At 35.6% G+C, this 22,438-nt stretch overlaps 2 protein-coding genes across 4 annotated transcripts in view; both read right to left on the bottom strand.

The window, feature by feature from the left end:
* The window catches only part of gprin3a (GPRIN family member 3a), a 14,529-nt gene extending 6,172 nt beyond the window's left edge, over nucleotides 1–8,357 (bottom strand). The window contains exons 1-2 of one of the 2 annotated variants that reach the window (XM_059528483.1): nucleotides 8,200–8,357; nucleotides 8,018–8,076 (exon numbers count right to left, since the gene is read on the bottom strand). The gene's annotated coding sequence lies outside the window, so the exon portion shown is untranslated. Of the gene's footprint in view, nucleotides 1–8,017 lie in introns of both variants that reach the window. The other variant, XM_059528482.1, reaches the window with a different exon arrangement.
* A 472-nt stretch (nucleotides 8,358–8,829) lies between these two features.
* On the bottom strand, nucleotides 8,830–21,859 carry LOC132118556 (RING finger protein 150-like). 2 transcript variants are annotated; one of them, XM_059528480.1, is made up of 7 exons: nucleotides 21,165–21,859; nucleotides 13,621–13,871; nucleotides 12,111–12,182; nucleotides 11,932–12,014; nucleotides 10,907–11,003; nucleotides 9,757–9,961; nucleotides 8,830–9,023 (listed from the first exon to the last, which is right to left on the bottom strand). In XM_059528480.1, the coding sequence occupies exons 1-7, from the start codon at nucleotides 21,613–21,615 to the stop codon at nucleotides 8,923–8,925; spliced, it is 1,260 nt and encodes a 419-aa protein (XP_059384463.1). In that variant the 5' UTR covers nucleotides 21,616–21,859; the 3' UTR covers nucleotides 8,830–8,922. The 2 variants fall into 2 exon arrangements, with proteins under 2 accessions (XP_059384463.1, XP_059384464.1); XM_059528481.1 differs by having other exon boundaries at nucleotides 8,899–9,023; nucleotides 9,694–9,961; nucleotides 21,165–21,858.
* Nucleotides 21,860–22,438: the final 579 nt, after the last annotated feature.

The raw sequence follows: 22,438 nt of genomic DNA, 5'->3' as shown, positions 1-22,438 counted from the left end.
TGAAACGTTTTTTTTTTGTTTTGTTTCCTGGACACCTGTGAGATCCATCAAAGAGGAGATTCACTCGAGTGCATGTCAGTGGTGGAGAAATCGATTTAAATGAGGCTAATCTGATTCACTTGATAACATCTTGCTGTGACCTCTGAAACTAACCTAATTACTAAAAATTGCATAAAATCCTGTGTTTGTTCTGATCTACCGATCTTGATGGAAATTTAAAGAAGCCAAGTGAATGACAACTTTATTAGCCAAGTAGGCCTAAGCATTCTTTTTTAAACAATATTTTGTATCTATTCTGTGTCTTAAGTAGCCTACAATAAAACATTAGCCAATATAGTCTATAGCTTAGTAAAATTACTATGGTAAATCGATAAAAAAAGAAAAGATTAAAGTTAGCATTTAATATTTATTTAATATGGCCGAATCATTCTCCTAAATCTTAAAGTACTGCGCATGCTCAGACCACCTGAATCGTCTACTACACCAATGAGATTGCTAGGCAATTCCCTTTTACGGTTGTTTTAAGCATAGACAGTAGGCTATATAAACGTCTCGCCCGACAGTAAATGAAAGGATGTGGCCTCACAAAATGGCGGCGCTATATCGTTTACGTCCCAGAATGCACTGCGCAGTGACGTCGGTTGCCAGGCAATTTGGGCTGGCAATTCAAATGTGTCGCCCCGCCCATAGACTAAAAAATAGGCCCCGCCCCATCGTCCAGACTGCACTCTGGGATATGCCTACTATTTTTTCCATGAACCACCCACAGATATCATATAAAGGCTAGATGTCTTAAGGCGGAGTCACTTCCGGCATCACCGGCGGCCATCTTACCACAGGGCTCTGTGAATTAAGGTGAGTGAGCAGCACGCACACAAATCCTCTTATCTCGCTGAAATCTGGACGGATTTACAAACGGTTTGGTTTCTTACAAACGTTATTAACGTGGCTATAATTCTGAATGCTTAAACATTTTGAACATAATTATTCATATGTATGCAGTATAATAGCTACATCTCTGACGTTTATAACAAACCAAACCGTTTGAAAATCAGTAGAAAATTGAGCAAGTTATGGTTATTTAAAAGTACATGCACCATGTTACACGTTGGTATTTGTCAATGGATTGTACTAGATGACATGTTTAATTGTCTATATGGTCAAATGTGTAAATGTGTCAAATGTCAGGTTACAACTGTAGTTGTTAATGAGTAAAATGTTTAGCAATCTGTTTTTTTGGTTTGTTTTTTAAGATTGTTTCTTTGGTTTGTATGTTACAGATGGAGATGCAGCAGTGGAGGTAGAAGGTGGAGGGATCCTTGATATCACCCTGGAAGATGTGCTTGTGTTTGCTTCTGGGGCATCTGCCATACCTGCATTTGGATTTCAAGAGAATCCTGCCATTACTTTTCTTCACGAGGAACTGAATGGCAAACGGCGGATGTTCCCAGAAGCAAACACTTGTGCCATCATCTTGAAGTTGCCCATTGGGCATACATATGAAGACTTTTGTCATTTTATGACAACTGGAATCATTCAGTCACCTGTATTTGGGGTAGCCTAAAACTTGGGGTAACTCCTGCATGGCTGTTCACTCCCCAGCTGTCCTGTTGTTGTTGTTGTTGTTGTTTTTACGTTGTTTATACTATGTATTGTGTATTGTTTGCTTGTGTTAAAGTAATAATCATATAAATATAACTTTGTATGCCCTAAACCTTGACTGTCTTTTATTCTTTATACCTTATTTATTTTAGTATGACATGATAAAAATAATTCATTACATTTATATAGCGCTTTTCTAGGAACTCAAATCGCTTTTACATATGGAAGGGGGGGAATCACCTCCACCACCAATGTGCAGGTCATTGGTTTTTAATGACCACAGAGAGTCAGGACCTCAGTTTAACGTCTCATCCGAAGGACGGTGCTCTTTGACAGTATAGTGTCCCCGTCACTACACTGAGGCATTAGGACCCACACAGACCACAGGGTGAGCGCCCCCTACTGGCCTCACTAACACCTCTTCCAGCAGTGACCTAGTTTTCCCAGGAGTCTCTCATCCAGGTACTAACCAGACTCAACCCTGCTGAGCTTCAGTGGGCAACCAGTCTTAGGCTACAGGGTGATATGGCTGCTTTTGGATATTGGATAATATTGGTTAATCATATAAGTAATATAAACATGATTATGCCATAGCATTTAGTCAGTTTTATACAATATAACTGCAGTGTTGACTACTTATTTGACTTTTAATTGATGTCAATCTGCTCTTACAAGAATTCCAGTGATGACAATACAGATTGTGCAAATGGAGCAATATGGAATGAAAAACATGTACTTCAATAACTGCAAAATTGTTAAGAAAATGCTTTTTACTGTTATTCTTATTTATGTAACAAACTTTATTTCCCATGATTTAAAGATTTAGTGTTGCATTTATGATTATTGTGTGTGCTTAAGAGCAGGGTAAAGGTATGGGTATCTCGTGTATCAATAAGTAGACAGGAATAGGACCAGCATGCAGACAATACCACAGAATAAATCAGTCATACTCTGACCATTTAAGTCTATTATTCTGTTATTAAAATATGCTACAAATGACATTACAAACGCTTCGTTTTGACATAAAAATAAATTAAAAAAATCATTCAGTCATACATTTCACTCATTAATTATCTTGTGTTAGTGGAATATAACTTTTCCAAAGACGCAGAACCCCCATACAATACAAATCTGTAAGACATTTAAAGCACTGAAAATATTTTAGAAAAGCAAATGTATACTATATCGAACATTGCTCCTTTATGAAATTGTTAATGCACTGAGCCCTTAATGTACAGGAATAAATGACCCAAAACTTACTGAAACTTCCTTACAAATAGATCAAGGAGTGGACATGGCTAATGAGCAGATAAGTGTCCCTCTGCTGCCACCTACTGACTTTAGTGGTCATTTACTGTCATTTTTCTCAATTTAATAGAGTGCTAGGCTTTATATTTAGTGTAGCTCTATTAAATAGTATTTATGTTAAACGATTTTAAATTGAATGATTGATCATTTATTTTAGTTTAAAATCCAATACGTTTCTGAATGGTTAATTAAAACTAAATGCAGCATCTATGAATGAACTTGAGGCATGCAGACCGGCTGCTGCAGGGCTTTAACAAATCTTAAACAAACAAATAATGATATGACCCACTTTTTCTGAATTTTACTAGCCCATTTTATTTGTCTCTCATAAGATCGTATATACATGACAATAGACTTGTATATCATTGGGATACCAAATGTATGTAGCCTACTTAACATTCAGCATTATAAAAATAAATAAATCCAATGTAGTTCTAAGTAAACTGCCAAAATAAGATTATCTAGAATGTCTATAACAGTAAAAGTATGAGAAAATAAGGAAAATTAGGCGGGCAGACGTTAAGACGTGCAGACGTACAGACGGGCAGACGTACAGACGGGCAGACGTGCAGACGTTAAGACGGGCAGACGTACAGACGTTAAGACGTACAGACGTAATCCACACGTTAACTTCTAACGTGACGCCGCCGTCACGTCTGTAAAAATCAACAGCTACACGTTATTGACGTGTCTACGTGACGTGATATTTGCGTGTACGTCTCCATATAAAACAAATGGAGACGTACACGCACGTATACACGTGTGTTATCTGTCGTGCTTGTCAGTCTCGTCGCCGAATGACACAAAGCGAGCGCCATACGCTTGAATAAATGACGACGCTCAGTGCTGCACTGAGGATGACGCGCGTGCGCGCGCACGGAATACAGCTCGCGTATCGATTTTGTTTGATGTCCATTTCATTTTTCCAAAACTTCAACTGTCATTTTAGAGATGTGAGCGTTACACTGTCGTGTTTCTTTGCTTTCAGCTGGGAAATCGCCAGAAAGCAACCGCATCTCTATTCAAAAATCAGTGTATCGGCATTTTATGGACTGGATTTAATTTTCTAGAAAATAAGTTATTTATTTAATAAATAACGTTATATATCCAATTCCAATGCTCTAGAATATGTTTTAAAATGTTTCCTTATAAACCACATGTCCCATTCCCATTTACAACTTAAGATCAATATGGACCACAAAACCAGTCACAAGGGTAAGTTTTTGGAAACTGAAATGTGTAGATAATCTGAAAGCTGGATAAATAAGCCAAAATTGGCTGAGATACACAACTATGTGAAAATCTGGAAACTGAGGGACCAATCAAACAAACGAAATCTAAATATTGAGAAAATCGACATTAAAGTTGTCCAAATTAAGTACTTAAAGCAAACTGCTGATCATCTCTTTATTAATGTACAACTATACGTGTGTGTGTTTGTCTATTTCTCCAGATGCATTATTTCCCTCTCAGAGAAACATCTGAGACAAAGCTGACACTTTGGTGAAACAACTGAGCTGGAAAACCCCATGAGCATTAAATAATTGATCTGGCTTTAAGTACATGCACTCATACTTTTCTTAAAGATAAATAACCAGCTTAGACCTGCAAGAAACCAGAAGAGGTTTTGCTTGTGCTTAAATGCTTAAAACCCCGAAATTAACTCAAAAACGAATTTAAAATCAAACCTGTTTTTAAGATTGGAGAGACACATTTATTAGCTTTATAAGCCCAAATGCCTAAACAAGTAACAGAAAAAAAGGATTTGAGGAATCATTTATAACTGTAACAATAACAGTATAGCAGGATGAGTTACACTCTGAAGTCTGATACTTTATACTTCAATAATAGTAATGCTACAGATTTGAAAGGAAGTCTTTTTTGTTCACCAAAGCTGCATTTATTTGGTAAAAATGAAGTAAAAATTATGAAATATTATTATGATTTCAAACAGCTGTTTTCTATGTAAATATATATTAAACTATAATTTATTTCTGTGATGCTCCGCTGTATTTTCAGCATCATTCCTCCAGTCTTCAGTGTCACATGATCTTCAGAAATCATGAAAATATGAAGCATTTCTGAGTATTATCATATTTAAAAAAAAAAGTTGTGCTGCACAATATTTTTGTGGAAACTGTGATACATTTTATTTTAATAATGACAACATAAAAAAAAACAACCTTTTGAAACATGTCTTGAATTTCACTTTTGATCAATTCAGTGCATCCTCACGAATTAAAGCATTAGTTTCCAACATGCGTTTCTTTTCTGGTTGCAGTGTAAAGAGTGGACAGATCAGAAAGCTTGAATCTGCTGAAGTGTCACTGATGGGACAAGCGAGACGGTAGGATCTGAGCACTCATCCTGAGCTTATATATATAGTCTAGCACACATTATTGAATGCGGAGGTATGTAAGCCCATTTCTGCCACATTAGAAAAAAACATCATGCCAGTTGACATAAAGTGACATAAACCTCATTCTCATAACATAATCAGTACTTTTTGTCTCACATTTATGACTAAGTGTGTCATAATTTGGCATTTTTATTTCTCAAACAAACTCATAATTTAGATTGTCTTGTCTTTTTCGTTTTTTAACCTTTCAGTATTTAATCTCAATTTAGACTCTCGTGTCATACTTATGACTTTCTCAACTACGACTCTTTAAACTCGATTTAATTTTCTCAGTTTAAATGTTTCAATCTCAATTTTGACTATCGCATATTTACAACCATCCTCAACTATGACTGCCTAAACTTTTGTTATCTACAATTTCTGATTTCAACATTTTTATTTTTCTCAATTTCAACTCTTTTTATTTTCTCAAAATTATGACAGTTTAAACTAGTAATTTTTTTTTTAAACCTCATAATTTAGATTTTTAAGATCTCTTAATTACAATATGTCATAATTTTGACTGTTAATTATGAATCTCATCATTTTTAATTTCTCAATCATGACTGTCTAAACTTTTTGGTCAACTTCAACCTTTAATTTCATAATTTCAATTTCAACTTCATGTCATAATTTCAATTTTTTTATCTAAAAATTATGACCATTTAAACTCATCATTTTGTTTTTTAAACCTCTTAATTTAGATTTGGTTTGTCCCAATTACAATTTAGTATGTCATAATTAAGACTTTCTTTTTTTACACTGCATTTATTTTTTGTCAATGTCATTTTTTTAATTCCTCAATTTCAACATCATCATTTTAGACCTTTTATCTAGTTATTACTGTTTGCACTTGTAATTTAGATTATTATGTCAGTTTGGTTTTAATCTCATAACTTTTAGACTTTCATCCTTATAATTTTTGTCTTCACAATTTTGACCACTTACTTATTTTGAGGTAAAATTTACATTTTCAATGACAATTTAGAATTTTGACTTTTTAAATGTCATAATTACTACGTGTAGCATAATTATTATGACTTTTTATCTCATAAATGTGATTCCCGATTTGGACTGATCTCCTAATTATGAACTACTAAAGCATGAAATGTTTCTTATGTGGTGGAATTGGCTTTCATAACAAACTGAAATCCTGCTATTGGTCACATCCACTCATATTTAACATCTATTAACCTCTGACCCCTCCATGTGCACCTGAACAAACAATGGAGCGTAATTGATGTGCATGAGCAATGAAATGTTCTCTGTGTTCAGGCATTGATCGACTGGACAGAGACCTGACCATTGAACAGATGCAGGGTGAGTCTGATCAATAACTGTATCCTCTGATAGCAATCATGCATTGAGCTGCACAATCATTGAAATCTGCCCTAGAAATGATTTTTAAGATGCCTTACAATCCTGACCAGCGCAGAAAAAAAGCAACATATGTAACCAACAGCGTTTACACCGGAGTAATGGCATTAATAGTAATGTTTTCTATGCTTCTGTAGGTAAATTCATGATGCAGGTGCTGCCCCCTGGTGGACACGCAGTGCATGAGAACAGCCCAGATAAAGGAAGAGTATCTCATATCCAACATTTCTATTCAAAAGCAGTAAAGACTTTTATAAAGATTCTAATAGATTTCTATTTTAAATAAATGCTGTTCTTTCGAAGTTTCTATTCATCTGTGAATCCTGAAAAATAAATATTGGTTTCCACAAAAATCCATAAACATTGGTAATAATCAAAAAGTGTTTCTTGAGCAGCAAATCAGAATATTAGAATGATTTCTGAAGGATCATGTGACGCTGAAGACTGGAGGAATGATGATGAAAATTCACAGAAATAAGTTACAAATTATCACAAAGAAGAGAGTTATTTTAAAAAACTCAACATTCACTAATTTTGTTATTGTTGTTGCACGTTTTAATGCAATATTTGATAATTGTGCATTTTTGAGGAGGCAGATGCTTTAATACGTTTTATGATCAGACACAAATTTGCCGAAGCACGGAGCAAAACTAAAAAATGAGTTAATAACAAATTAACAAACCCAATTTAAAACTATTTAAAAAAATGTATTGGTCAACTTACCAATTTTAATCAATTTTAGTATCAAATTTTTGTAAGGTGTTAAAAACAAATTCTGCTGAAGTTTGGGCATGTTAAACATCATAGAAACTACTTCATCTGTTCCAACTGTAACTATCCTGAGTTTAGAATAAAGATTTTGAATGTTCATTATTTAACTGTGATGGAATTTTCAGTTTAACAGACAGGAAACATTCAAATATTTAAATGAGACGGAATCATGTGACATCATCAAAGGCAACAGATGTGAAACTCTGTGTACATGAGAAGAATGATGTTTAGCCCCCAAAAACTTACATTAAAATTTATTCATATTCAAAGGACAGTCTGACTGAAACGTGCAAAATACTGAGCATGAAATGGTACAAACTAAGAGTGTGTGTGTGTGTGTGTGTGTGTGTGTGTGTGTGTGAGTGAGTACACAAACTTGTGACCGAAATCCCAATTTCAAAACAAAATTCAATATCTAAATACATAAAGTGCATGACGGAAAAACTTGGCAATTGAGAAAATTGGACAAAATTATTCTCTATTTACAATATACAGTCAAACAAGGAAGAACGAGGTACAGGTTTAAAGGAACAGCGCACCTGCAAACGATTGTTTACTCACCCTCCTGTCCTTTTTTGAATACAGTGCACAAGTCATATGAACTACTTTCATGGTGATTTCTGGAGAGAAAAAGAGATTTAGAATGACCTGAGGGGGAATAAACATTAACGGAACAATCACGTATGGGATGAACTCTCCCTTTAAAAAAATGGTTCAACGAAAAATTTACCCTGAAAATTTACCCTCAGGTCATCAAAGATCTTCATTCTTCATCAGATTTGGAGAAATGTAGCATTGTATCACTTGCTCACAGATGGATGCCCTGCAGTGAATGGGTGCCGTCAGAATGAGAGTCCAAACAGCTGATAAAAAAATCACAATAATCCACACCACTCCAGTACATCAGGTGAAGCCAAAAGCTACATCATTAAAAAAAAAAAAAATCATTAAGACATGATTATCTTTGGACCACTGCCTTTGGTAAAATATCCACAATGACTCTTCCTCCAGTAATAAAGTCCATCCCTTATTATCCCTCTCACATCAAAAATGTATCTCAAGTTTGTTCAGAGCTGTTTTGGCTTTTAAACGCTGATTGATCAGTGCAGATTTCTTCTGATCAGATTTCACTTCTGATCAGATTCAAAACAGTCTTTGACACGTTCTTTCCGCTGGGATCACAGACAAATGGTGAAAAGGGCAGCGAACACTGAGAGGATTGTCGAGCACAGCAGAACCGATCGTCTGTGGATACTGAACAAGTGCTTTATCTGTAGTGTGCACTGCGGCCGAGAGAGAACAGTTTACCCTGCTTTTAGAGAAGAGATGAAACGACCGTAACATCGGACGTGGATTTCAGTATGTACTCAACAGAGAGTGTGTTTATCACACGGTCAATCACTGGCCATTCAAAGCCCATTCCACCCGGTCACCCAAACGCTTGAGCATGAGTGGGTGGGGCCAGATCAGCACTTTGGGTCATCTGAGGGCGTGTCAATGTCCGAATGCCCCGCCCCCGTCGCCAGCGACATCTCTGAACTGCCACTGGTTATTGGTTGTAACTCACCTGTGGAGGAAAGACAGTCATGAAGATATTCAACAGGACGGCTGAGTCCTAATTTGTATGCTGTCTTTACTAAATAGCATGCAAATTAAGAACAAGTTGCAAAATCATATGCCAAAGGGTTAACTGAAAGTACACTCGTAGTGTACTTTAAACCTTAAAGTATATAATAATATTAATGAAATAAAAGACAACTTAAGAGTATACTTTCATAAGTTCACTGTAATGTCAAATGAATAGTTTTAACTTAAAATGCATTTTAAATTATTGTTTGTATATTTTTGTCATGCTTTTAAATTACAAGTATTCTGATGAACATGCAATGCATGTGATATTAATTTTAACTGTAGTGTGTTATTTGATATTAAATTTAAAGTAAATATATTTTAAATGTACTAAATTGCAACTTATTTTAGTGTGAGTGTGATTTCTTTTATTTTAGTAGGAATGAGATATAGTTTGAATTAGTTTTTTTTTTTTTTAAGTTACATTTTTTTGTCATTTTTATTTTTGTTTTTATGTCTATATAGTTTTTTTTTTGTCTATTTCCATTTCAGTTTTAGTTATTTTAGTACTTCCAGTGTATTTGTGCATGCTCTTTTGGCCCGTTATTAAATGTGCACTATTATTTGTCACTTCTGCATCTTGTAAATGCAAAAATGTAAATAATTACCCACAAGGCCTTGCAGTAGACAAGAGGAGGACTTCCTCTCTCACAGAAATCACACACACTCACTCTGTTCGGTTGGCAAGGTGTCCTGGGACAGCGGCTCAGAGTCCAGGAGGACCTGAGGGAGACCCACCATCCTCACGCCGGGGTCACGCCCCCCGATGACATCATCAGCCATGACATCATCACTCATCACCATGGCGTTGAAAGCCACGCCCCCCACTGCGAGCTCATAGTCCAGAGGAAATTCATTCAGACACTCGGCACTCGACTGCATGTGAACAGAATTACACCACAGTCACACAGCATAGAGTTAAACACAATAGAATTACACTATAGCCACACTGAAGCAGTAAGCCATGCATTTCAGGGTTTTTACCATGATTAAGCATTAAACTACTACTCAAATAACTACATAAAATTAACTTTTTTTCAACTTGTTTTATTTTATCTAGTTAGCAAGGTAACATTTTAATTTAATTTAGTTTAAATTAATTATATCTCAATAAGAACATTTGACAAATCTACTCAAATTACAAAAGTACTAAAACTAACTAAAATTAAAATTAAAACAAGACATCCTTTTTTTCACTTAGTCTTACTCAAGTATGAGCATAACAAATTTCTTTTATAGATATTACAAAAAATGCCAAAATCACAACAAAATTACTGAAACGAACAAATTAAAATATAAAAAATTATAAAAATTTCAAAATAATAAATATTATATTAAATATTAAATATTATAGTATCAGTGATACTAAAATTATACTCATTACGGCACAATACAACAAACATCAGTGTTTTAAGAACTAAATAAAACAATACAATAAAAAAAAATTATCCAATGGAAACATTTGAAAAATATAACTAAAAAATGAAATAAAATTCATAAAAAAACACTATACAGACATATATTTTTAAAATACTAATACAAATGACAAAAACCCAACAGAATGACTAAACCATAATAATTTTAATAGAAAATATATAAAAAAAAAAAAAATAAAAAAAAAATAGGTTAAATGTAAATAATGATTTCTCTAGAAATAACTTAATGCATTAATTACTGTAATTAATATATGTAATATTATTAATAATAAAGTGAATTTATTCAGCTGTTTTCTGTCTGAAGCTTCATGTTCGAATCATTTCTCTCTTGCTCAAAAACATGCACAAACAGCACACGAGGCTGACGGAGAGATGAAGCACCAACCGTGAGGCCGAGAGCTTTGAGGATGTTCATTTTACACATGGGACAGGTGCGATGGTCCACCAGCCACGGGTCGACACAGCTCTTATGAAACAGATGCCTGCGAGAAGCAGTGTTTATCAGTCTAATACAAAAGCCTTTTCAATGAACTTCAGTGAACTGATACAAAAAGACCATTTACATCCTGTTTTCGTAGCAAGAAAAGAGAGTATTTAGCAACTTTGTTATATTAAGACATAGAAATATGGTATAACATATATAATATATATCCATTCAAAAGATTTAGGTTAGTGATTTTTTTATTTAAAATGTCTTAGTTCGTCAAAGATGCATCAAATTGATCAAAAGTGACAGTACAGTAATGTTACAAAAAGTTTCTGTTTCAAATAAAATGCAAATAAATTCATCTGTGAATCCTGAAAAATTAAATGTATCTTGTTTTCCACAAAAACAAGTGTCTTCAACATTGATAATAATCAGAAATGTTTCATATCAGAAGGATTTCTGAAGATCATGTGACACTGAAGACTGGAGGAATGATGCTGGAAATACAGCGGAGCATCACAGAAATAAATTACACTTGAACAGAGATTCACACAGAAAACAGCTGTTTGAAATAGTACTAATATTTTGCAGTTTTAAAGTATTTTTCTAAATATTGAGAAAATAATCTTTAAAAGTTGTTCAAATTAATTCTTAGCAATGCATATTAGTAATCAAAAAAGAAGTTTTGATATATTTAAGGTAGGAAATTTACCAGATATCTTAACGGAACATGATCTTTACTTAATATCCTAATGATTTTTTGCATAAAAGAAAAATCAATGATTTTGACACATACAATGTTTTTTGGGCTATTTCTACAAATATACCCCAGAGACTTCAGACTGCTTTTGTGCTCCGGAGTCATATATTACCGTAGATGGACTATACAATGTAGTAATATATCGCTTTGCTACTGATAAAGCAGTTTTAATGCAGCTATGCTGTTATTAACTTGTCAAAAGTGCAGTCAGGTGTGTGTTTACCTGCAGGGTAAGACTCTGACTACATCATTTGGTTTATAACCCTCGATACACACAGCACAGTTATCGAAATCACTCTCCGTCTCCTACAGGGAAGACACACACACACACACACACATTATAAAGAGGAAACAGAGAGAACGCACTGCTTTAAAGACCACCACACTGCATGTGTTCTTCACCTCATCTCCTTTCCTGATGCTCCGCACTTGTAACTGGCTGATGGCTTTTTTGGCTGCGTCTCCCAGCCTCCTCTGACCAATCAGAGAACAGAATGTGATTAATAAACGCTTTTCTCCAAGATCTTCTACATCCGTCTCTCGTTAGAACGATTAAAGACTGAGGGCTGTGATGAAAGCCTCTGTTGCCTTCAGGCTGCGGTGGTTTTCCTGTGATGTAAGTCACTTCCTGTGGCCTGGAATCATGGTTTAGTGTCACATTTAAAATACAATCCCGCAAATCACTGAATACAAGCAACAGTGGCCAAACAATGTGGTTTGATCTGAAGGCTGAACAATTCTTGGGCTGGGAATGTCTAATTGAAATTTTTCTGATGTTTTATATATATGTTATTATTTTATTAATAAGTGCACAATTTGGCCAACTTTTTGTGATTTTTTTAATCAATGTGGCTATGAAATAATAATAATAATAATAATAGATTCATTTTTGAATATATTATTAATAATACTAAACAAAAAATATATATTTCTAAATAAAAAAAAGTTTATCAATAAAACTGCAGTTAAATAAAAACCGGTATAATGCAAAAAATATTTTTTCAATTGTATTTTTATTTGTATAAATAAATATAATAATAAAAAGCACACTAATAATACTAAAATTTAAATATTGTTAATGTAATATTTCACTGTTCAACAAAATTTCTACATTTAAGAAAAATGTATATAAATTTATAATAATTTTACGGTTTATAATTTTATTTATATATATAATTTTCTTATAAAATATATATTTTTTAATATTAATGAAATACTCCACTCTAAAATAAAAAATTGTTTAAGAAAACATATAATATTTAAATTATAATAATTGTATTTTTATTTGTATTGTTATTTGTATAAGCAATAATAAATATTTGAAATATTATTAATCTAATATTTCGTTGCACAATATCATTTCAGTATTTTAGAACATATGTATAAATATTGTTCTTATATTTCATTCCTAATAATATAATAAATATGATTTGTTATATATTATACAGAAACAGGAGATGAAGTGATGATGTTAAAAAGAAACAGAGTTTATTGATCTTAGTTGCATATGTCTTCATCTGATGAGCAAAAAAATATTAGCAAGTAATGATATTTCAAACAGTTTCACAACAACAACAACAACAACGTCCTGTAAACCTATGGTTTCCATAAACATTCCCTCTTGTCCATCTCTTATTCACAAGCATGAGACTGAACAACAATGGAAATGCATGATCAAGGGAAAATGTATAAGAAATAAAAAAATATGAAATCGAGTAATATAATGAATGAATAAATGATTAAACAAAAATAATTGATAAACAATCAAATCATTAATCATATGAGTGACTAATGATTATGCGAATACATGATTATAAATGGATTAAAAAACATGCAATACATCACACACAGTTTGCACGTGAGGCTTTTAGAAATCACTTGAGGACGGAGATGATGTTTCTCAGGTTTGTACCTGATTGCGGTCTCTAGCGTTGGCGTATCTGAAGCGCTGGATGTAGTAAAAGACGAGCCAGGCCAGCGAGATGATCATGAGGATGATGAAGGAGATGGAGACGAAGACCACAGAGGTGCGGCTGACGTATTTCTGGAGGTTGCGTGTCCCGATGGTGATGTGCATGAGAACGGTGATGTTCCTCTCCATCAGAAGAACCAGCTCACGACCCTTCGGTTCGGGGATCATGATGGACACCACGTCACCGGAGCCTGAAACACAGAGACACAGTAAACCAGAGACTCAGCTGGAGTTAAAGAACCCACAAACCCACAAACTCTGTCCTGATCATCAACAAGTATAACCAGCACACAACTGGAGAAGGCTTCAACGGCTTATTAGTGGCACAGTAAAACTGGCTTAAATTAAAAGTTGAGCTGCAGAATGAATCATAATTATTAAACCACAAAGAGACTAATTAAATATGATGTATGCATGTAAAACTATTATCAGATACATAGAGATTCAAAGGTCGTCACGACAAACCATCAAAATAAAGGTTTGTTTCAATTTGAAGAAAGTATAGAACTTTGTTTTTTAACGGAGTATCACAGTTTTTCTCCTGTGTTTTCATTTTAACAGTAAGCCTCTGTGTTTATTTTCAGTTGATTGTATTGTAAAATGTTTTTGGTGTTTATTATTGTTGTTGTTTCAGGTCTTCATTTGATTATCACTGTTTTTGATCAAAATAAATAAATAAATAAATGGTATTAAATCAAAAATGTAATGATTAAAAAGCAGATAAAGATTTATTTAAAAAATGATTGCATTATTATTGTACAAACTGTTTTTTGGGTTTTTTTTTATGAACTCACTTAACTATATACATTTTTCAATTATTAAAATTTTATTCATTTAAAACGATATCCGGCACAATTGTGATGAAAAACATGGAACTTGGGAAAAATAACATTTAGTTTTGAGGGAGAAAATTATATAATAATTTACATTTTGTGAAACTTTTAATACATTTTTGTTAAAACTGTAGAATCCAGAAAAAAGCAGAACAATGGGGGGAGGGGTGTGTGAAATAATTAGAATTTGAAAAAAAAAATCCAGAATTTAAATCAGAATTAAAAAAAATAATAAAAGATTTTGTCTTAAAAATGTATTTGTTTGTGATTCTTTCTGATTCTTATGATTTAATGTAACCATTTAAAAATAATCCAGAATTTTTTTAATAATAAAAAAAGAATAATCTAGAAAAAAAAATTGAGGGAAAAGGGAAAAAAAGTTGAGAATTTGGGGGAAAAAATGAAAATAGATTTCATAAGGCCATATAAAAATACTTTTTGTTAAACTTTCAATAAATTGTTGTTAAATTGTTTTAGTACATTGTTGTTAAAAAAGTATAATGATTATTTAGACATGCTTTTTGATTTCTAAAATTTAATGTGACCATTAAAGCAGAATTTAGACAATTGTAAATGAAAATAAAAAATAAATGTAATCCAGAAAAATGTAAATGGGAAATAAAGAATTTAGGGGGTAAAACCATCACATCACAAACCATGAACACTTTCCTGCAGGACCTGACTTTATAGAGAAGTTTCTGTCACAGAACACCCACAAAAACAGTCATGCATGGGACACTTTACATTAGAATGCCCAAGGTCCTAGGACGAATTACTGTTTTCAGAACCTGAATGGCAGTGAATGGGTGCCGTCAGAATGAGAGTCCAAACAGGTGATAAAAACATCACAATAATCCATACCACTCCAATCTATCGGTTCACATCAGGACAAGCCATAAGAAACAAATCAATCATTAAAGTGTTTTAACTTCATTAGAGTGTTTCTCTACTTCCTGTTGGCCTTCTGTAGCAAATTGTAGCTCCGTGTAGCTGTTTTTATTTTATTTTTTTCTCTAGAATCTTTATCTTACTATCACTCTCTGTTTTTTAAAGTGGTAAAATATAACTTAATTCACACCATATTTCTGATATTATCGATCAATCTTATCAGATTAACTTTGATCGTTCACTTTTATTTTATTTACGTGAGTGCAGTAAACCTGCTAAGCGTTAGCACTCGTTAGCTTGTCATTAGCGTCTTCATTCGAACCTATCGCTGTTTTCTTTTCTCCTCTCCCTCGCTCCAGTTTTTCACAAGTTCATCAAACAACCGCAGTAAGAATTTTCATCAAGCACGGTGAGTAATGGCTTCTCCTGTTATTGTTATTTGCACCTCTTGCCACATGTACAGTTTATCTATCTCTGTCGCTGATGAGGGATTCACATGTGATAAATGCAGGGAAATAGTTAGGCTGACAGAGAAGATTTCAGAATTAGAGACACGCATCCAAACTTTAATTGAGGACAGTAAGAATGTTAGGGCTCTAGATACGGCTTTGGATGCGTCTAGCTCAGGGATTCCTATACATTGTTCGGTTCCGGAAACAGAGCCCCAGCAGCAGGGCAACTGGGTGACGGTGAGGCAGCGTAGTCGTGGGTCAAAACACCGCTCTTCTGTTCCGATCAAAACATTAAACAGGTTCTCCCCACTCAGTGATGCACCCACTGAGAAACCTGATGAAAGTGCTCTAGTTATTGGTGATTCTATTGTACGGAACGTGAATATAGAGACACCAGCCACCATAGTCTAATGTTTACCGGGAGCCAGAGCTCCTGACATCTTGGCAAATTTAAAAGTGCTGGCTAATGCTAAACGTAAATACAGTAAGATTGTTATTCATGCCGGCGCTAATGATGTTCGACTTCGCCAGTCGGAGATCACTAAAAATAACATTAAAGAGGTGTGTGAACTTGCAAGCACGATGTCAGACACTGTAATATGCTCTGGTCCCCCTCCCTGCTTACCGTGGTGATGAGATGCATAGCAGATTGTCATCACTCAATGGCTGGATGTCTAAGTGGTGCCCACAGAATAACATAGGTTTCATAGACAATTGGACGAGCTTTTGGGGCAGACCTGACCTGTTTAAAAGAGATGGTCTTGATCCCTCCTGGGGTGGCGCCACTCTTCTCTCTAGAAATATGGCAAATAGTCTTAGTGTTTATACTTGACTAACTGGGGCCCAGGTCAGGAAGCAGACAGACTGGCTAAACCGACCGTCTGCTAGCTGCCTCCCGTCACAGAGGTCAGTTAATTCTCAGCACATAGAGACTCTTTCACCTAGATATCACACTATAGAGACTGTGTCTGTTCCCCGAACTAGAAAATACAAAAAACATCCAAACCAAGTTAAGATTAACAATTTAATTGAGGTTCAACAAATAAAAAACAGAAGCAATATGGATAAACAAATGATGAAGTTTGGCTTATTGAATATCAGATCCCTTTCTACGAAAACACTTTTTGTAAATAATATGATCACTGATCATAATATAGATGTACTCTGTTTGACAGAAACCTGGCTAAAACCTGATGATTACATTATTTTAAATGAGTCCACCCCCCAAGATTACTGTTATAAACATGAGCCACGTCTAAAAGGCAAAGGTGGAGGTGTTGCTTCAATTTATAACAACGTTTTCAGGATTTCTCAGAGGGCAGGCTTCAAGTATAACTCGTTTGAAGTAATGGTACTTCATATAATATTATCCAAAGAAACAAATGTTAATGATAAATCCCCTGTTATGTTTGTACTGGCTACTGTATACAGGCCACCAGGGCACCATACAGACTTTATTAAAGAGTTTGGTGATTTTACATTTTGGTGAGTTAGTTCTGGCTGCAGATAAAGTTTTAATAGTTGGTGATTTTAATATCCATGTTGATAATGAAAACGATGCATTGGGATCAGCATTTATAGACATTCTGAACTCTATTGGTGTTAGACAACACGTTTCAGGACCTACTCATTGTCGAAATCATACTCTAGATTTAATACTGTCACATGGAATTGATGTTGATGGTGTTGAAATTATTCAGCCAAGTGATGATATCTCAGATCATTATTTAGTTCTTTGCAAAATTCATATAGCCAAAATTGTAAATTCTACTTCTTGTTACAAGTATGGAAGAACCATCACTTCTAACACAAAAGACTGCTTTTTAAGTTATCTTCCTGATGTATCCAAATTCCTTAGCATATCCAAAACCTCAGAACAACTTGATGATGTAACAGAAACTATGGACTCTCTCTTTTCTAGCACTTTAAATAAAGTTGCTCCTTTACGCTTAAGGAAGGTTAAGGAAAACAGTTTGACACCATGGTATAATGAGCATACTCGCACCCTAAAGAGAGCAGCCCGAAAAATGGAGCGCAGCTGGAGGAAAACAAAACTAGAGGTATTTCGTATTGCTTGGCGGGAAAGTAACATATCCTACAGAAAAGCATTAAAAACTGCTAGATCCGATTACTTTTCTTCTCTTTTAGAAGAAAACAAACATAACCCCAGGTATTTATTCAATACAGTGGCTAAATTAACGAAAAATAAAGCCTCAACAAGTGCTGACATTTCCCAACACCACAGCAGTAATGACTTTATGAACTACTTTAATTCTAAAATCAATACTATTAGAGATAAAATTGCAACCATTCAGCCGTCAGCTACAGTATCACATCAGACAGTGCACTATAGACCCCCTGAGGAACAGTTCCACTCATTCTCTACCATAGGAGAGGAAGAATTGTATAAACTTGTTAAATCATCTAAACCAACAACATGTATGTTAGACCCTATACCATCTAAGCTCCTGAAAGAGGTGCTTCCAGAAGTCATAGATCCTCTTCTGACTATTATTAATTCCTCATTGTCATTAGGACATGTCCCCAAAACCTTCAAACTGGCTGTTATTAAGCCTCTCATCAAAAAACCACAACTTGACCCCAAAGAACTAGTTAATTATAGACCAATCTCGAATCTCCCTTTTCTGTCCAAGATACTAGAAAAGGTGGTATCCACACAATTATATTCCTTCTTAGAGAAAAATGGTATATGTGAGGATTTCCAGTCAGGATTTAGACCGTATCATAGTACTGAGACTGCTCTTCTTAGAGTTACAAATGATCTGCTCTTATCATCTCATCGTGGGTGTATCTCTCTATTAGTTTTATTGGATCTTAGTGCTGCGTTTGACACAATTGACCACAACATTCTTTTGCATAGACTTGAATACTTTGTTGGCATCAGTGGAAGTGCATTAGCATGGTTTAAATCGTACTTATATGACCGCCATCAGTTCGTAGCAGTGAATGAAGATGTATCCTATCGATCACAAGTGCAGTATGGAGTACCTCAAGGCTCAGTACTAGGGCCGCTACTCTTCACGCTTTATATGTTACCCTTGGGAGATATCATCAGGAAACATGGTGTTAGCTTTCACTGTTATGCTGATGATACTCAGCTCTATATTTCTTCGCAGCCCGGTGAAACACACCAATTTGAAAAACTAATGGATTGCATAGTCGATATAAAAAACTGGATGACGAGTAATTTCTTACTGCTAAATTCTGAAAAAACAGAGGTGTTAATTATAGGACCTAAAAACTCTGCTTGTAATAACCTGGAACACTGTCTAAGACTTGATGGTTGCTCTGTCAATTCTTCATCATCAGTTAGGAACCTAGGTGTGCTACTTGATCGCAATCTTTCCTTAGAAAGCCACGTTTCTAGCATTTGTAAAACTGCATTTTTCCATCTCAAAAATATATCTAAATTACGGCCTATGCTCTCAATGTCAAATGCAGAAATGTTAATCCATGCATTTATGACCTCAAGGTTAGATTATTGTAATGCTTTATTGGGTGGTTGTTCTGCACGCTTAGTAAACAAACTACAGCTAGTCCAAAATGCAGCAGCAAGAGTTCTTACTAGAACCAGGAAGTATGACCATATTAGCCCGGTCCTGTCAACACTGCACTGGCTCCCTATCAAGCATCGCATAGATTTTAAAATATTGCTTATTACTTATAAAGCCCTGAATGGTTTAGCACCTCAGTATTTGAATGAGCTCCTTTTACATTATAATCCTCTACGTCCGCTACGTTCTCAAAACTCAGGCAATTTGATAATACCTAGAATATCAAAATCAACTGCAGGCGGCAGATCCTTTTCCTATTTGGTGCCCAAACTCTGGAATAACCTGCCTAACATTGTTCGGGAGGCAGACACACTCTTGCAGTTTAAATCTAGATTAAAGACCCATCTCTTTAACCTGGCATACACATAACATACTAATATGCTTTTATTATCCAAATCCGTTAAAGGATTTTTAGGCTGCATTAATTAGGTAAACCGGAACCGGAAACACTTCCCATAACACCCTATGTACTTGCTACATCATTAGAAGAATGGCATCTACGCTAATATTTGTCTGTTTCTCTCTTGTTCCGAGGTCACCGTTGCCACCAGATCCAGTCTGTGTCCAGATCAGAGGACAGTATCCAGACCAGATGCTGGATCAGCACCTAGAAAGGACCTCTACATCCCTGAAAGACAGCGGAGACCAGGACAACTAGAGCCCCAGATACAGATCCCCTGTAAAGACCTTGTCTCAGAGGAGCACCAGGACAAGACCACAGGAAACAGATGATTCTTCTGCACAATCTGACTTTGCTGCAGCCTGGAATTGAACTACTGGTTTCGTCTGGTCAGAGAAGAACTGGCCCCCCAACTGAGCCTGGTTTCTCCCAAGGTTTTTTTCTCCATTCTGTCACCGATGGAGTTTCGGTTCCTTGCCGCTGTCGCCTCTGGCTTGCTTAGTTGGGGACACTTCATCTACAGCGATATCGTTGACTTGATTGCAAATAAATGCACAGACACTATTTAACTGAACAGAGATGACATAACTGAATCCAATGATGAACTGCCTTTAACTCTCATTTTTGCATTATTGACACTGTTTTCCTAATGAATGTTGTTCAGTTGCTTTGACGCAATGTATTTTGTTTAAAGCGCTATATAAATAAAGGTGACATTGACATTGACATTCAAACTATGGTTTCTGGCCAAAAATGAGTCTATGATCCATAATAACGCTTCCTCCGTTAAAAAACTGGTCTGGTCTGAATCAGGAGAGAAATCTGCACAGATCAAGCAGTGTTTAAACAGCTCTAAACAAATAGGTTTTGAAGTGAGAGGTTAAAAGAAAATAGACTTTTTCACTGAAGGAAGCATTATTATAGATTATGGACTCATATTTTAGTAAGAAGCAAAGGTTTAAATAATGCCATGATGATGTTTTTGTTTCTTACAAACTACAGCTTACAAGCTTTTGTCTTCTCCAGATGTTAACTGCTGGACTGGATCACTTGTGGATTATTGTGATGTTGTTGTCATCTGTTTGGACTCTTGTTTAGACGGCACCCATTCACATCCATTGGTGAGCAAGTGATGCAATGCTACAGTTCTCCAAATCTGATGAAGAAACAAACTCATCTACATCTCGGGTGAGCACAATTTCAGCAAATTTTCATTTTTGGGCTAAACTACGCCTTTGTACATGTACTGACCATCATATTCAGCCAGACATGCATTTATGAATGTACCATTAGTCCATAACCAGATATGGATTCGTAACCACACACGGTGCATCACCTGAATCAGCCATAGTGACGGTCTCATTGGGGTTCGAGGATCCCACGTTGTATACGACCACAGCTGACGCGTTTTTTCCCACGGCGTTTCGGATTTTGTATTTGTACGTGCAGTTTCCGCGGCTGATGAGCGCGATCCACGCGTCGTGTCCGCGCGGCGTGAACCTGCTGTTGGGGTCGCACGCGTTTCTGTCCTGCGGCGCGGCGGGCATCGCCAGCACGCCTCTGGCCTCGCGCTTGAGCGAGTGCTCCCCGTAACGGCCGCACTCCGTCTTCTCGGTGCGGACCTCGGACGTGTCCGGATCCACGTACGTGATGTTGACGAAGGCCGTGTACCACTCCTCCTTCTCCGCCACCGTGAAGTCCAAACACAGCGGATGGACGAAGCAAAAGGACAGCAGCCAGGTGGACAGGGCCAGACTACGACACGCCTGGATCACCGAGAGTGCCATAGCTGTGTTTCCGTTACGCCCAGTAACCGACACTCATTGTCAAACCGTGTAAAATACCGAGTTTTGAGGTTAATAGCCTCTAGAGCCTGTTGCCTGTACGAGAGGCGCGTTGTTTCGGGGGAAACGCACGCAGAAGCGGCGCGACGGATGCATGGTGTCGGATGTTTTCGGCCATCGGCTGTTGACAATAATAACGGACGGATCGCGAGCGCAACAGCGACGATCTGCGCATGCGCGACACTCGTAAGGGAGCGTCGTGAAATACATGGTTTGTGAGTGAGATTAAGTAGAGAGAGAAAGAGAGAGAAGTAAATCTATATGGAGGAGAGAAGTTAATCAATGAACACAAAAACTGTGAGCAGCAAGTAACGTTAAAAGAGATTTTGAATCCAGTAAGAGGTGATGGTCTATTAATACAAGTTCTAAATAGAACTCAGTTAATTCATAGAATATAGAATATAGAATATTATTATTGTTATTCCTATTCCTCTGGGTTTAGAGGGACTTTGGCTGTAGATGGAGGAGCTGAACACGCAGCAACATCGAAAGCTTGAGTTCTGATAAGTCTGGGTAAAAAGATTTTAAGTCTCTGATCCATTGTTTCAGTAGATGGCGGTAATGCGCAATTTGTGATTGCGAGCCGTCAATAAAAAAACGTATAAGAAGTAGTAGAAAAATAAGAAGAGAAGCAGTAAAGCTATTAATCCATGTAATGCATGGATGCATTAATATATTAATATATATAAATACACATGTATATATATATATATGTAGGCTATGTATATATATATATATATATATATATATATATATATATATATAT

The sequence above is a fragment of the Carassius carassius genome, chromosome 37 (genome assembly GCF_963082965.1).
Source record: "Carassius carassius chromosome 37, fCarCar2.1, whole genome shotgun sequence".
NCBI classification, from domain to species: Eukaryota; Metazoa; Chordata; class Actinopteri; order Cypriniformes; family Cyprinidae; genus Carassius; species Carassius carassius.
The sequence above is the reverse complement of the archived record's forward strand: the minus strand, read 5'-3'. Positions and strand labels throughout refer to the sequence as shown.